Source organism: Ptiloglossa arizonensis, chromosome 4 (genome assembly GCF_051014685.1).
Source record: "Ptiloglossa arizonensis isolate GNS036 chromosome 4, iyPtiAriz1_principal, whole genome shotgun sequence".
In the NCBI taxonomy this organism is placed as follows: domain Eukaryota; kingdom Metazoa; phylum Arthropoda; class Insecta; order Hymenoptera; family Colletidae; genus Ptiloglossa; species Ptiloglossa arizonensis.
In genome coordinates this window covers 21,542,632-21,560,309 of record NC_135051.1, presented here as the reverse complement: position 1 = coordinate 21,560,309, position 17,678 = coordinate 21,542,632, and the positions used below count along the sequence as shown (strand labels likewise).

The window sequence follows — 17,678 nt, the reverse complement described above, 5'->3', positions numbered from 1 at the left end:
GCGTTTAGACGATTGTATTATATATATATATGTAGATTCGAAGAGTGATATTTATGTCTACGTATTATTTTTTACACGATAAGAGCTTTGAAATAGTTGCGAGACTTCGAAATCGTGGTACGTTTGTCTAAAATAAAGGAATCGTTTGAAATGTTCAATTCTGCGCACGACCAAACTTCAAATACGTGATAGTTTGGTAACGTTCGTAACAATTCGATCACCCGCTGTTTGTAATTCATTTTGAGGTTTTGGATTGTTGTTACTAATACTCTGTTTACTTGCCCGTTCCTCGAACGCGTTCTCTTTAGACAACACCTGCCGACCCGACGAGTTCACGTGCACGAATAAGAAGTGTATCCAGCAAATTTGGGTGTGCGATAACGACGACGACTGCGGTGATAGAAGTGACGAGCAGAATTGTGCAGTGATCAGCTGTCAACACAAATCGCAGTTCGCTTGCTCGGAGAATAATTGCATATCGGCCCGTTGGAGGTGTGACGGTGACTTCGATTGTCAAAATCATTCCGACGAATTGGGATGCAAGGTAAACGAACGATTACGCTCACGGCGCACAGTATTTCGCGTCTATGGTACGAAAATGATAACTTGTAAATTAATCAGATGCATGTAAAAATATACGGGTTAAAAATGATAACTTTTAAACTAATTAGGGCTATGCAAAAGTGTACGGGAGAAAAATCGTAACTTCTATTTTTTAATCAGAGATATGCAAAAATGTATGGAATAAAAATGATAACTTTTAAACTAATTAGGTATATGCAAAAGTGTACGGGAGAAAAATCGTAACTTCTATTTTTTTAATCAGAGATATGCGAAAATGTGTGGAATAAAAATGATAACTTTTAAACTAATTAGGTATATGCAAAAGTGTACGGGAGAAAAATCGTAACTTCTATTTTTTTAATCAGAGATATGCGAAAATGTGTGGAATAAAAATGATAACTTTTAAACTAATTAGGGCTATGCAAAAGTGTACGGGACAAAAATCTTCTCTCAATTGGTTAACTGAAGTTTTCACGTACCGTATATTATGGGTAATATTATAGACTACGTTTTGTTACTAATACTTTACAGTGGACATTTTTCAAAATTCGACACTTTCAGTCTTGAAAATTTCTATTTTCCTCCATTGAACGAAACACTGTACGCCAATGCGATTGGAACACTTGTTCCTTTCTGTAGAGCTTGCCTTTTCGCTGTGATCCTGCCAATCTCTGTGGAAAAGTATTTGATCAACCGTTAATCATGAAAAGTTAAACATTTGGATACATCGAGATTCCTATGTCCATACATTAACAAACACGTTGCATACGTGTAGCCTCTATTTTTACCGATACTGCGAGTACACTCTGTCCTCATTTGTACACAAGGAGAATCAATATTGATCGATACGAAATATTGAATTTTTAAATATTCCAAAGAGCATTTGCCACGTAGGTTGGAAAACGTTCGAAAGCGTAAATACTCACTGGTCAGAATGACGAGTATTTTACAGCTAAAGTTATTTACATCCGCGATAATAGTAGAGAACACAATTGAGATTCGTGAAAACAAAAAGAGACTACTTGCCCGTCGATTTAAATGTTTCGGTTGATTAATGTAAAAGGTTCAAGAATAATATCGCTAATTGAACAGAATGGAAGGATCGTCGTTTGAATATAATATTAGCACGGTAATGTAAAATAATAAATAGTCTCGTTTATTTACAAAATGCAGAATGACTCGTTGTGGAAAGATATTTCGATGCTGTAGCCTGAAAACTATATAGTAGAATCGATCAAGTCCTTTTCTTAGAGATTACACTACACTTTCGATCGATTCTTTTAAGTTCTTTCTTTTTAGAAATTACACTACTCGAAACAATTAGGCGAGTGGGTAAAATACAACAGGATGGAAAAGATACCGTGTACAACATTGTCGTGATAAATGCGAAACTGGGTCCGTGATGAATGTGAAAATTTAGTATGCGATAAATGTGAAAAAAATTTTTGGGGTGAGCGATAAATGTGAAAACTGGTACGCGATAAATGTGAAAACTGGTACGCGATAAATGTGAAAACTTTGGTACGCGATAAATGTGAAAGTGACGGTTCTCGATAAATGTGAAAAGTTTATCTTCGATAATAAGGAGGGTCCTCGTTAGAACTAGTCGAGCAATTAATGTGACACTTGACGATGTTCGTCAATTGACTCGTCAGTTGGCCCTTGGTTCTGTAAATGACACTCGCAGACGAAATCTAGCCAATGGAAAGGACGCGACAGTGGACCCTTTATGATCGCCTATCTATTCCACGTGTCGTCGAATTAAGTAGACAAGGATCTCGAAGGTCTTCTCGATTTGAGATCCTTGAACGAGCGAAGACCACATGCCTGAAAATCACGGATCAAGCTTGTCGGTTGACCGAGATCGTCGAGAAATCTCGAGACCGTAAGAAAGAGAGAGAGAGTTAACGTTTCCCCTCGTTTCTACGTCTTCGTAAAAGACACACCCTCGTCGAACCAAATCCCGATCATCCACGACCATCACCAACTTTATCGCGCAACGATAAGCGCCACTTTCAAGTAATTCGCGCCAAACAATCGAACACATCTCGCGAATCGAACATCGGGACTCGTCAGATCATACCACGCGAATAACACGTCAGAATTCAATTACATCTCGCGAACAGCGCACGATAATTTAATTATATCTCATGAACAACACATCGCGTCTCAATTGCATCTCGTAAACAAGGCGGAACTCGATCACGGCTACCGGCACGAACAACATTGTAATTCAATTATTTTATATGCGTACAATACCGCATATAGTTGAAGCGTTACTGTAATTTTGCCATTAGATACACATACACAGTTGCTACATATTGCATCGTCACTTGAAACCTACAGTATCGATCCAACAATGACAGCAAAAAGGGTGACCTTTATTCTGTGTCAAGTTGACGTAAAGGGGAGACTGTGAGCAATTGTTGGTTCAACCGAACCGTGCACCAACTCCGTACTCGATGTATTTAACTTATTTCCGTATCAAGAAACGGAATTGATTGCCAATAAATTGAATTTGGTAACTCGATGTAATCTGCAAACGATCGTTTAGAAATTATTTTCATCGGTGATCTAAAAATGTACTTTGAACCATCGATGACATTGATATTTGGTCGATTATCGGCTGGTGGTATTAACAATTTTCGTATTTAACTGTATTAACATTTTTCCAAATTCATTCTACACAAAATGTTCCACTTTCGGATGCAAATGGCTTAACGTTTTAAATACTCTACCGAATGTCCAACTCGTTTAAACATACTGAACCTTTTCAAGGTATTGGATACCTCGGAGAACGATAAAGTCATTCGAGTAAACGAATCTCCAACTGTTTCGAAACAATGTAGACGCGGTTGTAACGTGGTTTGTAATCTAGGCGAAAGAAACTGCACACTTTCATTGAAAAGAAAGTGGAGGCAACTTTGGCTTCCAGCCAGGGGAACACAATGCCTGGAACCTTAGGGGTTCTAATTAATTTTCTGCGGTGCAATTCCCTTATCTGTGTGAGAAGCATAATGTTGGTAGGGATCGCGACGATACGCGAAACGTAACGAACAGTAACGTAATATGCTTTTGAAATGTTCAGGATTTCCCCAAAGGAGGACGACCGAAAATATGCAACAAGAAGGAATTCGATTGCGGGGACGATATCACGTGTTTACACCAAAGTTGGGTTTGCGATGGTAAGGAAGATTGTCCAAATGGTGTTGACGAATTACCGGAACGATGTCACAATGTCACGTGCAGACTCGATCAGTTTCAATGCGAAGATCGTCACGCTTGCATATCAGGTACCTGGATAAACATTGGATTCGTTTTAAGATTGATCTTTCGAAAATAGTAAATAATAAAAAAAAAAAACGATTCTGTTGAATGATAATCTGTGGACGATAATTGTTGGATCGACTTTCGATCTGTTATGCTTCAAATAACAGTTTCGTTCGACAGTTTCTTCCTGATTAAACCTAACGTCTGAAAATCACTGATGTCTGTATACAGTGAATGATCAAATTATCACGAACACTTTGAAATTACAACTTATTGAAAGTTCGATCGAAAATGGAATTGGAAATACACTTAACTCGTGGCAACGTCCTCCAACTATTTTAAAGCTTTTAAAATAATAAAAAAAAAATATATATATATATAAAAATTGAAAACATCTCTGCATACTTCTGATATTTTTTTTACCAGATATTCATTTTGTGAGCAGATTTTCATACGTATACTTTCTATTGTAAGAGCTTTAAAATAGTTGTGAAATGTTATATGAATATAATAATACGTTTAAAAAAAAAAACAAAACAAAAACAAAGTATCGTTTTAAAGGCATTTTCAATTCCATTCTTGACCAAACATCAAATAAGTAGTAGTCTAGAAGTGTTCATAATAATTTGATCACCCACTGTACACGAGACACTTCTTGTATGGATGGTTCTAATAGAGTATAATTGTTTGATGTCTCAGGTCATCTGTACTGCAACGGTGAACCGGAATGCGCCGATGGTAGTGACGAGAAGAATTGTACAAATAAAACAGCCGCCTGTGACCCCTTGACTCAATTTGAATGCAGCGAGGGTTCGTGTATTCCCATTTATAACGTGTGTAATAAAAATCGGGATTGTCTCGGTTGGGAGGACGAAAATGCCGAGCTTTGCAATGTTAACGAATGTCGAAAAAATAATGGAGGATGTTCACAAATATGCATGGATTTGCCCATTGGTTTCCGATGCGACTGTAACCCAGGATATAGATTAATTGACAATCGAACTTGCGATGGTAAGACACAGTTCTATCATAGAATGTAATACAATCCTTAATGTAATAATTTCTGAAACGGGAGAGATCATATGGTACTTTTTGTTTTAGACATAGACGAATGTCTGGAACCAGGCAGCTGTTCTCAATTCTGTTTGAACGAAAAGGGTAGTTTTAAATGCAGCTGTGCTGCCGGTTACCTTAAAGATCCTAGGAATCATACTCGTTGCAAAGCAGCCGAGGGACACGCGAGTCTTCTCTTTACTAGAAGGCACGACATCAGAAAAGTAGCTCTGGACCGTCAAGAGATGACAGAAATTGTAAACAATACAAAAAAGGCAGCAGCCTTGGATTTTGTATTCCGTACGGGTATGATCTTTTGGAGCGACATAAGTGAAAAGAAGATCTACAAGTGAGTGTAGATCATTTATTTATCACGGTCTAAGCATTTTTTGAAAACTACTTTTTCTTTTTTGGTGTCCGTTTCTGACATGTTTGTAAAATTGTCATTATCCAGAGCTCCGATAGATGAGGGCAATGAACGTACAGTTGTCATCGATGATGGTTTGACAACTTCGGACGGTCTTGCTGTTGATTGGATATACAGTCATATTTATTGGACCGATTCTGGAAAAAATACTATAGAATTGGCGAATTTTGAGGGCAACATGAGAAAGACTCTTATACGAGACCGCATACAGCAACCCAGAGCGATAGCTTTGAATCCATTAGAAGGTTGGATGTTTTGGACCGATTGGAGTGACGAAGCTCGTATTGAAAAAGCAGGCATGGATGGTTCTCATCGAATGGTATATTTAAAAAATACTTAAGCATCTTTAAATTAAATAATTAAAACAAGAATGAGATTCCTGATAATTTGAATTTGTACAGGTAATAGTTGATAACGATGTGATATGGCCAAACGGCTTAACCCTGGATTTAATAAGCAAAAAAATTTATTGGATAGATGCGAAATTGTATATAATAGGATCGTGTAATTATGATGGTTCGGGTAGGCGAACGGTTCTCTATTCTCCCGATTCATTGAGGCATCCATACAGTATTACAACGTTTGAAGATTATGTATATTGGACCGATTGGGACAAGGAAACAATATTTAAGGCAAATAAATTTACCGGCAAAGAAATCGAAGCTGTTACGTCTGTTCGAACTCTACAACATCCGATGGTTGTTCATGTGTACCATCCGTATAGACAACCAGATGGAATGAATCAATGTCAAGCGGTGAATGGCCACTGTAGTCACTTGTGCTTACCTGCACCAAGAATTAATTCAAAGTCACCCCTTCTTAGTTGTGCTTGCCCAGATGGCCTAAGACTGTTATCCGATGGTTTGATGTGTGTAGAAAAGGGTAAGCTAAATTTAAGCATTGGTATTTATAATTCTAAACAAGTCACATGCATTGGTTCATTATGCACGTCTCGACAAAAATCACAGGAATGACATGAAAATGACCGTACTGCATGCAATTACGATAAATTAATGCTTATAGTACATATAAATTCATAAGACATTTCAAATGGAGCATGTTTAAGATTTTACTTTCATTTCATATTTTTGTTCCATTATTAACTCGCATTAAGCGTTATCTATATTTCTGTTTTTTATACAATTATTGCTTCAATGTGTTACGTTTACGACTTTCTTACTTATTATATTATTTTGCATCGGTGTTGCATGAATATGGGATATTCCAGTAACTACAACTGTAGCACCTACAACTCAAGAAATTAGTAAGCCATTCAAGAGACTTGAATCCTTCAACGTTACTACTACGACTATCAGTAAGTTTATATGCACGATTATTATTACAATTATATATTTTTTCCGTATTTATGAATCATAAATGTTTGGCTTTGGCTCATATATGTACATGTATATGTACATGTATATACGCGCGTGCATACACACACAAAATAACAATAATGTGGGACATAAAACATGAATAGTCACAACATATCTTGCGAAAATTGTATTTGTTTCACACTTCATATTTACATAAATATTAAAGGTTTTCTTACATTTTCAAACAATATAATTTGTTTGAAACGCGTCTTCTTAAAATCAATTAATATGGAGCTTTTCAATATAACAGCTTTTGGTGACTCGATGTATACACTCCATTGTTTTTTTTTCTTTTACGAAATAATATTTGTTTTTAGATCCATCGCTCTCAACTGAAGGAGATGGAAAAGGTAGTCTTGTAACCGAATCAACGGATGCTGGTTTAGTTGCTGGTATAGTGATAGGTGTGGCGTCCATAGGGCTGTTATTCCTTGCATTAGGAGCAGTATTATGCTACAGGCATTATCTTCATCGTAATGTTACGAGTATGAATTTTGATAATCCTGTGTATAGGAAAACCACAGAAGATCAGTTTAGTCTCGAAAAAAATAGGTTTCCACTCCCCACTGCTACAGTTGGAGAAGAGGTAATTGTCTTATTTGACGCGCCTATGTACGTTTTACGTAATGATTTATCAAATTTTAATGTATTTTTCAATATTTTAATTTTAACAGGCTCAGGAACCCTTAACGAGTCCTGGAACTAATGATTACGTTTAAGACTCAATCTGTCAATGAAACGGGCTTAGCAGGCTATTGAAATAATGTCGACCAAGTAACAAGAATCATGTAAAAAGCGATGAAGTGCATCGACGTCGAGCAAGCCTGTCCAATAGTACACCTGCATTTGCCCGCCTGCCTGCCAACTCAGCTGTGATTATGTTTATTTTTTTTGTACTGTGCCTATTTGTTTATAAATTTACGCATCTCGTCATTCAACTATATTATACATATATGCAACATTTAAATTTGCTCCGAGACATAAAGGGAGAAATGTCTAGGTGAACTATAATTGTTGCCAAATAAGCATTTAAGCGTCAGTTTTCAAGTAGTTAAATAAGGTACCACAATTCCTACTTTATAATATTTTATTTTCGCTTTACACGCGTAACATGTAATACACCGTGGGTCAAAATTCGCGATACAAATGAAACCAGAGAAATTCTATGACTCAAGATGAGAAAAAAATAAAGACTAACAAAATTGTATCAGAGGCTTCGTTTTCAAGAAAAATGCATTTGAATACAGTGTTAAACACTGTTCCAAAGGTGTGCAGAAGACACTTTAAATGTTTGTAGTAGAATTCATAACGCGAGTTATCGATTAAGTGCTTGCGTACTAGATTGATCCTCAAAATCTCCGATGCAATTTTTTTATTCTGCATTTTCATCTTATTTTGAGCCATAGAATCTTCCTGACTCCATTAGTACCACAAATTTTTGCCCACCATGTATAGTGCTATTTATCATTCTAATGTGGGGTCACATCGCATCTACGTTTGATTTATATAAATATATATGGATATATATATATTATATATGCATATATAATATACACACACACACGCGCGCGCGCGCGCGCGCATACACACACATATATATTTGTCTACATATAAGATCTTTAATTTGTTATTGTTTCAATATTTATTCTTTAAGAATATACTTTTCAAGTATAATTTTCAGTTAGATACTTAGATACTGTTACATTATTAACATCACATGTATATAACACACAAATTCAGAATGTATCATAGAGATAATTTTTAAAATCATTTGTAACACTATTGAATTATCAAAAACTTTACATAGTTCTATGTGAATTTGTTAAATTATTTATAATACGTTTTAACATATATCATAAAATATTTTATAGTGCCAAAAGAAACGTCTTAGAAATTTTCGAATTTACTGGTATTTATAGAAATCAGAAATTTTTTCCTGAATCATTGTAAACTTTTTTTCTAATATCGTGTAGATTTAAGAATACCAATACTTATATTCAAACCCAGTAATAGTTCAAAGGATGGCGTTTAAGTATGTAAATGTATAACTCATTTTTGTACATGAAAATATATTTCTCCTTTTATGTCACTAATGCGATACAAGCAAGCAGAGTGCTTCGATCATGTTTACAAAATTTTTTAATAGTTGTCTATGTTTACATAGGTGGCTCATATCATTATAAAATCACTTTTCCCACAGATATTCTGTTAATGTTACAATTGTAATGAAATAGTTTGGAAATCAATTAGATGTAATAAGATCAGCTCAATGACACTAAGTGTGACTGTGTGTCTGTTAAAGTAAAACTGTTGTTTAGGTATTTCAACTCACTAAAAAACAGATCAGTGTATATGTATAGAACTATTGCCTCGGGCTTAAGAGTTTTACTTGTTATATACTTTATGATTATATTATTAAACAATTAAATGTGAGACAGACGTTCTTCTAGATAAGATTATTAAGAAGTATAATAATATTAGGAACTAAGAATTGTGTATATTAATAAGTAGCACAATGTTTAATTATGATTTTAGTTTAGAAAATTTCGAATTGTGTGAAATATTAAAATTGCTTGTAAGAAAATCATTTTTCTTGTATAAAAATGTATGATTCAATGTATGTTAACCGATGTTTACAAAAATTTCAAAAATGAATTTAAAAAATAATCCTAATAAAAATTATCCTACTAAAATTGTTTAAAATTATATTTACGAATATTTTACTGTAAATCGTATGTTTTCTATCGGTTTTGCACTAATAGTTTATGAAACTATCTATTGACAAACTTGAAAATAGAAATTTGCTACTTCTTAATAAGGCACATATTCTTATCTATGAGTGCAAGAAAGCAAAGTCCAAAATTAAAATATAGAGGCTCTGTGGTGATTTTAATCAAAAGATAGCAAGAGTGTGGTGAGTATCAGTTGCAATTAATTGTGTGAGTCACAAGGCATAACTTAGCCAATCTATTCGCCAAAATCGTGTCAAACATTATTTCTATGCAATATATATTATCACTACACACGCATAATATAAATAAATATTATATATATATACATATATATATAATTTATTATAATGATTATTGTATAAATAAATATACAAAATAAATCACACAACCGTCATTATTATCATACCTATAAGCAGTATAAGATGTATAATTTGTAAAAATGTAATTTGGAAATATAGAATAGTGAATAATTTCTCTTCTGAGTTATGAATCGTATTGGATGCACATATAAAAACAAAGTATACAGCTTCAAAACTTTAAGTATTTTTATCAATGGTCTCAACTGAGAAGTTTGTTGACATATTGAAAACAAGCAGTAGAAAAATTATATCCCACAATGTAATATGCAAAAGTAAAATTTCAAAAGTATTTAACACAATTTTAAACAAAAATGTCCATGAATAAACCTGCTCATGAGGTTGTGTTATTCCCTTGTTGTGTTTACATGTACCATCAGAGGAGACAGCGGGAAAAAGTATTATACAAAATTTAAAAAATTGTAGATAGCTATATTTTGAATAAAATTACAATGAATAATGCAACCAATTATCTTTCTTGTATCAAAATTGTAAGTATTTTATAAATAACAATAGTTTCGTAGGACTTAATTATATAAATCAAATGTGAAAACTGTGAATCACGAGAAAGGTTAATGTTTTCAGCCATCCACAAATTCAAAACAAAGTATGACAAATGCAATGTTATCTCAGAAATACGACATAAAAGCATCATTAACGTTCAATAATGAATTAATATCATTAGCGAATCGAGTATTTGGAGAAGGGAAATGGAATCATACTGTAACTAATCAAACAATTGGTCTATATTTCAGTATATTGTTCATTTATTATAATTATTTGAATTTTTATTAATTAAACTGATTTTAGATTTTGTTGAAGCTTTTATGGGTAAATATGTTTGTGGATGTGTGACGTTTGTTAAGATTCAATTAAAAGATGGTACATTTCATGAAGATATGGGATATTGTAATGCAGAAGGAAATCTGAAAGGTTTATCAATATATTTTGCAAGAATTGTATGTTCATCATGTCAATGTTACACCATTATTCACATCATAAAAATGATTTTTCCACTCTTCCATTTAGGGTTCTCTTACAGATGCGTTTAAAAAAGTGTTATCATGTTTTGGTGATACAGTAGAAACTGAAATACAAAAATTGGTTAAACAGTTATCTAATAAACAGCTAGATAATATTCATAAAGAAGATTTGCAATGTTCTATAGCTAGTATACAAACTGATATATCTAAGCCATATGCTCAATCAACTCCACTTATAATTCATAAAGATTGTGAAGATGAAAATAATTCAGGTTCTTATAAAATATTTTATTGATGAAATTGCAGCAAAATTTTTAATGCTAAGTACATTTCAGAAATCACATTATGTTCTAAAGGTCCATATGATAATAAAAAAAAAGAATTAGTACAAGAAACAAAAGTAAATTTAAAAAGTCTAACTGAGCAAAATGAATGTATTCCAGTAAATGATCAATTGCAATCTAATGGTGGAAATTATCAAAAATTACAAGATAATGTTCAAAAAGAACATCAGGAAAAAGGTAAACGAATTAAAGATACATTAATGTAAGAGCTAGTATTAAATTATGTGTAAATGATTTTAGTGTTAACTGAAGAGGAACGTTTGCGATTAGTACGAAAACGAAAACAAATGGAAAAGCAAACAGAGTACAAAAAACTTATGAAGAAAAAAGAACAGCAGTTACCTAATGAAAATAAAAAACCTAATCTCAAATATTAATCCACAAAAAAAAAAATAAAAATACAATTTTACATTCTAGAGAATGGAATTTATAAATATAAACATGTTTCAATGTTCACTTATTATCTAAGATAATTATATTATATACATGTTTATAAATGTTTTAAGTAATATACGTTTAATTTATACACAAATGTATAATTCGTTAAATGTCAATTATTTACGTGTCAAATGTTTACTATAAATTAAGGTTAGAAACTCCATGATATAGCAGGAGAATGTTTCGAACGTAAATACTTTATCGAAGAATAAAATATTGTATTTAGATAATTATATATTTATGGGTTATAAAGTAACAATATAAACAATTCAGTTTAGAAGTAATTTCCTACTATTAAAAGTACTAATAACATGGATGAATATTTTAAAAGTTATGAAGAACTAGATGTATGTAAATATTTATTATTATATATTTATATTATGTAATTACACGCAAAAATATATAACTTCTCATAATGGTCTGTATAGGTTCATCAATTGATGTTAAGTGATGAAACTCGAACTCTTGCTTATAAAAATGCTATAATGAATTCTAAACACATATTTGACAAGAAAGTTGTTATGGATGTTGGTGCTGGAACAGGTAACACTTTGTTATTTATTCAAATTAATTAGTCCAATCTTAGAAGGATACATTTTAAGATATGATTTATTTTTAGGAATATTATCTATCTTCTGTGCACAAGCAGGTGCACAAAAAGTTTATGCAATAGAAGCAAGTGATTTAGTAAAACTTACTGAAAAAGTTCTAATAGAAAACAAACTACAGAACAAGATTACAGTGATACATAGTAAAGTAGAGGAAATTGATGTAAATAACTTTGAGAAAGTTGATGTAATAATTTCAGAGTGGATGGGCTTTTATTTAGTACATGAAGGAATGTTAGACACTGTTCTCTTTGCTAGGGATAATTTCCTGAAAGAAAATGGCATTTTATTTCCATCTATTGCTAAATTATATGCATCACCATGTCAATTACCATCCATATACAACTTTTGGGATAATGTTTATGGAGTCACAATGAAGTAATGACATTTTATTGTATTAAATTGAAAACGTTATTTTACAATAACATTTAATATCTTTATATTCTTCATATAATAGATGCATTGGAGAGGAGTACAGAAAAACAAAATCAATGAAACCAGAGGTACTACTTGTAGATGAGAAAAACCTTTTGGCAGAAAGTAAATTGTTAGCATGGTTAAATTTACAATGTATTGATAAGCAAGAATTAAATTATCTTGGAGGAGAAGAATATGTTTCAGTTTGTAAAAAAAATGGAAGATATCAAGGTGTTTGCATTTGGTTTGCTGTTGAATTTCCCGATGGATCAGAATTATCTACAAGTCCTTTCAATAAAGCTACACATTGGAAACAAACTGCTATTGTTTTACCTATGGACATAGAAGTAGAAGAAGGTGAACCTGTTGCATTTAAATTAGAACTGAAAAGAAATTCTTGTAAACCTAGACAATATAATATGGAATTAATGTTGTTGGATGCATTAAAAGTTGAGCATGATGTTCCATGTCATTGTTATATGACAAAGTGCATTGTTACAAGAGCATACATGGAAGAACAAACAGAAAATAATCCAATAAATACGTAACGTTATATTTAGTCGATTTGTAATATTATATATTTTTTCAAATAAATAAATAAATGTATATGTACTTTAAAAAAACAAGTGTTTAATCAATTAAAAATACTTAATTTGTAAAGTTTGACAAATTTTATAATTACTGTTATAATGTGTATATTTAAAAAAATTTGATTTAAATTTAATTTTTGTTTAAATGTTAAAAAAAATGTTTTTAATATATAAAATGAGATTGTCATATTCCTACGCATGCATAGAAAATCTCCTTGTATTCCGATGTGGATTGGTTTTATTGAAGTATGTATGTATAAATACTAGGGGTTTTTGTTCTCATAAAAATATCGATTCTTGAATCGATTGGAACAGATTCAAAAAATCGAAAATCGTTTCAAAAAGATCGATTCTGAATTACACATCCCTAATGTGTACTGATGCTACCTTTCGACGTTTATCGTGTAATATTTTGAACAATATATGTTTATAAATCTTAATATTTTAAAGAAGGGCAATTTTTATAGTTGAAATTACAATGCCTGTAATAAGTAGAATAGTGTAAGTATTTTTAATTTATATATGAATGACAGTTTTTGGTTATGTTTTGAACATATGAATCTATTCTAATTTTTACACATATATTAATACTTTATATATTTTGCCTACTTTTGTTTCTTATCTACAAGAAAAGTTCTGCTATTTTTTATTAACATATGTATTTGCATTCTTAAAATTGAAATGCAATTTCTTTTTGCAGGAAGCCTTCTACCCATAGAGGTAAGCGAGCTATTTTAAAGAAGGAACCTAAGTTAGTAGAAGATGCTAAACAGACTCTATGTTTCAAAGGAAAGAACACTTCTCACATTGTAGTAGATTTTATGAAAGACATGGTAATTTGAACTATAAAAGATTAATAGTATATCATATTGTACATTAATATTTAACAAAATTGTTTTTCTTCAGTATGATTTAAAGAAACCGAATGCAGCAATGATGCAAAAGAAAAATGAGATATTACCATTTGAAGATGTAACACTTATTGAAAAATTTTCGACTAAATGTAATGCGTCTCTTTTTATGATGGCCTTGCATAATAAAAAACGACCTCATAATTTTATAATGGGTAGAATGTATGAACATACCTTATTAGATATGGTAGAATTTGGTATAGAAAATTATAAAGGATTAAAGGATTTTAAAATTCCAAAAATTTCTGAGGGGATAAAACCATTATTAATTTTCAATGGTGAACTTTTTGAAAATAATTATGAGCTTGTTAGAATTAAGAATTTACTTGTGGATATGTTCCAAAGAGATGTAGTTGCAAACATTAGGTTACAAGGTCTGGAACATGTTTTGAGTTTCACAGCTATTGAAAATAAAATACTTTTACGTAGTTATAGGTAAGTCAACTTTCTATTAATTTTACTGAGTAATCTTACAGTTAACAATTATTTAATAAAATTGTGTTTCAGGATACTTTTGAAAAAGTCAGACTGCAGAATACCAAGAATTGAATTGGAGGAAATAGGTCCAAGAGCAGACTTATTATGTAGGCGTACAAAGCTTGCTTCTGAAGATCTGTTTAAGCAAGCATGTAAAAGACCAAAAGAACTTAAGGTATCATATCTTATTATATGAAGATAATATAATGATTTATTAATTTGATTCAATTTATGTATTTAATGTTGATAATAGGTCAAAAAGAAGAAGAATATATCGAGGGATAATTTTGGAACAACCTTTGGACGCATACATGTGGGAGCACAGAATATTAATAGCATTCAAACAAGAAAGATGAAAGGATTAAAAAAGACAATAGTAGAAAAGAAAGCCGGTATTAAAAGAAAAAATAATAATGATGATAACGATAATAGTTTAAAAAAATCAAGGAATGTTACTGATGTAAAAGAATAATTAAATTAAGTGTAAACATGGATGTAAATATAGTCACTTTTTAAATTTGAGATACTAATTTACAATATAAAATTTTTTTGGTTATTTCAATTCAATATTTTTTAATACTCCAAGAAGTTTCATTTGCGGAATCCTAAAAACCAAACCAACGTCATAATTAGCTGAGCGTGAAATGTATGATTTCAGAGTCAAATTAATAAGGAATTGTACCTTTATGATTACTCCAAATGTAGAAAGTTTTGATCGTATTTTATCACATGCAGTAAGTAAAACTTTATCTTTCACATCTTGTTCTAGAGCCCTGTTTCGAACTGTTCCTCTGAAGTTTACTATCTGTTCAATGAGTCCATTAATTTTATATTCATCTGCCACTTCAGAATGTAAAATACCAAATGTTGAAAATATTGTCGATATATAATTTGCTACTGCAACTACAGGAGGTACACATCTATTTGTAGGAGATCCCTGTATTTAACAAAAGAAAATATAAAGATATTAGAAACTAGTACTAGATATGTATCTGTATGTTTATACTCACATGGGAATCGTGTAACATTTTATTTGCTGTATCAATTAGATTTATGATTGAATATATTGCTTTTGCAGTATTAAAATTATCTGCTAGAGCAATATTAACATCATTTTTCGTTTCATCTAAACACTAAAACAAAATTTTATTTATTACATTGTTTTTGAATATAAAAATTACAAATATATAACCATATGTATATATAATAGAATCTAATATAACTGACTCGAAGTAATGTAACTTCATCCAGATTACCGATAGTATGTCTTCCAATGATGTAATTATCACAATCATTTAGGAAATGTTGAATTTTATTTAGCAAATATACTGGTTTATGCATTATTTCATTTGAAAATTTAATTCCTGGAAATCATATATTAAAGCAGTCTGATATATTCTTATTTAACATGAAATCATTTAAAATTTAAAATATACCATTTTTATAATTAGAAAGCAGACAAAGCATTCTGAACTGGTTTGCAGTATACTTTTCAAGAAATTCTCTTATACTAATTGTATTCTTCAGACTTTTTGACATTTTTTCATCTTCTAAGAACAGGTGTCCACAATGTAGCCAATAATTTACCCATTGATCTACTTCATGATAAGAACATGATTGTGCCTCTTCATTTTCGTGATGTGGAAATGTAAGATCTTCTCCGCCGCTATGAATATCCACCGAATTTCCAAAAATTGTGCTAATTGTAATACAAATATTTATTTATATCGGAAAAATATTCTAGTATGATTTTTTTTTAATAACATCCATTACCTAGCAATTGTGCTACATTCTATGTGCCACCCAGGCCTTCCATTGCCCCATGGAGATTCCCAAAATGGTTCACCTTCTTTAGCTGCTTTCCATAGACAGAAATCTATTGTTGATTTTTTATAGGGATGATCACTTTCAGGTAATGGATTTGATAACTTGCCATACATGTTGTACTTGCTTGTATCAAAATATACACACCCTACCAATACAAAATTATCATTTATAATTACTCTAAATTAAAGTAAAAAATAATTATTAAATTGTTCTTATTTATATTAAATTGCATTACCATTTTGTACAATGTAAGCATTTCCTTTATCTAAAATGGTATTGACAAACTGAATAATTTGTGGCACAAAATCAGTAACTCTACAACATACGTTTGGTTTAAGAACATTCAATGTTTTCATATCTTCAAAAAATTCATTTTCATAGTGTTGTGTTAAATGATTACAATCTTGTTTAGTTTCTTTTGAGCGTTTTATTATTTTATCATCTATATCTGTTATACACATTGCCATTACAATGTTTATATTAAAGTTATCTGATAATATTCTTCTAATAATATCTGTCTTCACGTAGGTGCTACAAAAAAAAAAGATACATAAACAGTTCTTTTTTTATTCATAATAAATAGGGAAATAGATGGATTTTTTGTGAAATTATTGAATAAGTTTTTTTATTATAATTAAAAGGAGATATTTTTACTTGCTAGAAATTTTATATACTTTTCAAATGACAACAATTTGATTATTGGGATTAGTTGAGTAATGTAAAATATTATACTTTTCTTTAAGCAAATTAATTTAATGAAAATTTCTTACACTGCATGTCCAATATGTGCAGAATCATAGACAGTTGGACCACAAACGTACCAAGTTAGAATATTTTTATTTTTTAAAATTAATGGTACAATACATTTTGTTATAGGATTATATATTCTAATATTTGTTTCATATCCAACAGGTTTCAACCATTTGGTTTGCCTTTCCACGTTAGCTATATTATGTATAAAACGACATATTTTACGTAATTCGCATTTTAGGTTTTTTATAGATGCATTCATTCTCATAATTTTATTTGTCTAATGTAAATAAATATTTGTACAATTCATTACACTCAATCGGTGCTTACATTCAATTGTCTGAGTTACGATGTTTACTTTTGTATTTTACCTAACCTTCTTTCATACTTATACCAAAGATGAGGTGCAACTTAGACCTTTACACCTCATGGAAGTTGTATCCCAAAACTGATATACCGACTTGCTTATAATTAGTGATTTTGTTGGCGCTTTACGTTTAAGAACTATGACTTGAAGAATTATATTCAACTGAACCATTGAGTTCAAGTCTGATG

General features: G+C 31.2%; 5 protein-coding genes across 8 annotated transcripts in view; 4 read left to right on the top strand and 1 right to left on the bottom strand.

Annotated features, from left to right (window-relative positions):
• The window catches only part of LOC143146243 (low-density lipoprotein receptor 2), a 58,053-nt gene extending 48,935 nt beyond the window's left edge, over positions 1–9,118 (top strand). For 3 of the 4 annotated variants that reach the window (XM_076310352.1, XM_076310355.1, XM_076310353.1), the window contains 9 exons: positions 309–544; positions 3,653–3,857; positions 4,534–4,845; positions 4,936–5,236; positions 5,342–5,633; positions 5,716–6,196; positions 6,543–6,629; positions 7,008–7,276; positions 7,365–9,118. In XM_076310352.1, coding sequence (XP_076166467.1) covers positions 309–544; positions 3,653–3,857; positions 4,534–4,845; positions 4,936–5,236; positions 5,342–5,633; positions 5,716–6,196; positions 6,543–6,629; positions 7,008–7,276; positions 7,365–7,409 — 2,228 coding nt within the window. In that variant the 3' untranslated portion in view covers positions 7,410–9,118. The remainder of the gene's footprint in view (positions 1–308; positions 545–3,652; positions 3,858–4,533; positions 4,846–4,935; positions 5,237–5,341; positions 5,634–5,715; positions 6,197–6,542; positions 6,630–7,007; positions 7,277–7,364) is intronic. The other variant, XM_076310354.1, reaches the window with a different exon arrangement.
• A 126-nt stretch (positions 9,119–9,244) lies between these two features.
• LOC143146248 (uncharacterized) lies at positions 9,245–11,482 on the top strand. The gene is made up of 6 exons (XM_076310360.1): positions 9,245–10,269; positions 10,364–10,520; positions 10,589–10,737; positions 10,808–11,033; positions 11,097–11,282; positions 11,346–11,482. Exons 1-6 carry the CDS (start codon positions 10,231–10,233, stop codon positions 11,480–11,482), a joined length of 894 nt encoding a protein of 297 aa, XP_076166475.1. The 5' UTR covers positions 9,245–10,230.
• Positions 11,483–11,730: 248 nt separating this feature from the next.
• On the top strand, positions 11,731–13,182 carry LOC143146246 (protein arginine N-methyltransferase 6-like). Its single transcript, XM_076310357.1, has 4 exons — positions 11,731–11,890; positions 11,972–12,086; positions 12,163–12,529; positions 12,609–13,182. The coding sequence occupies exons 1-4, from the start codon at positions 11,855–11,857 to the stop codon at positions 13,114–13,116; spliced, it is 1,026 nt and encodes a 341-aa protein (XP_076166472.1). The 5' UTR covers positions 11,731–11,854; the 3' UTR covers positions 13,117–13,182.
• A 333-nt stretch (positions 13,183–13,515) lies between these two features.
• Non3 (Ribosome production factor 2-like protein Non3) lies at positions 13,516–15,068 on the top strand. Its single transcript, XM_076310358.1, has 5 exons — positions 13,516–13,659; positions 13,859–13,991; positions 14,065–14,504; positions 14,577–14,721; positions 14,800–15,068. The coding sequence occupies exons 1-5, from the start codon at positions 13,637–13,639 to the stop codon at positions 15,016–15,018; spliced, it is 960 nt and encodes a 319-aa protein (XP_076166473.1). The 5' UTR covers positions 13,516–13,636; the 3' UTR covers positions 15,019–15,068.
• On the bottom strand, positions 14,436–17,678 carry Cysrs-m (cysteine--tRNA ligase-like protein, mitochondrial). Its single transcript, XM_076310356.1, has 8 exons — positions 17,144–17,678; positions 16,609–16,904; positions 16,320–16,518; positions 15,983–16,245; positions 15,774–15,910; positions 15,557–15,679; positions 15,229–15,483; positions 14,436–15,151 (listed from the first exon to the last, which is right to left on the bottom strand). Exons 1-8 carry the CDS (start codon positions 17,389–17,391, stop codon positions 15,110–15,112), a joined length of 1,563 nt encoding a protein of 520 aa, XP_076166471.1. The 5' UTR covers positions 17,392–17,678; the 3' UTR covers positions 14,436–15,109.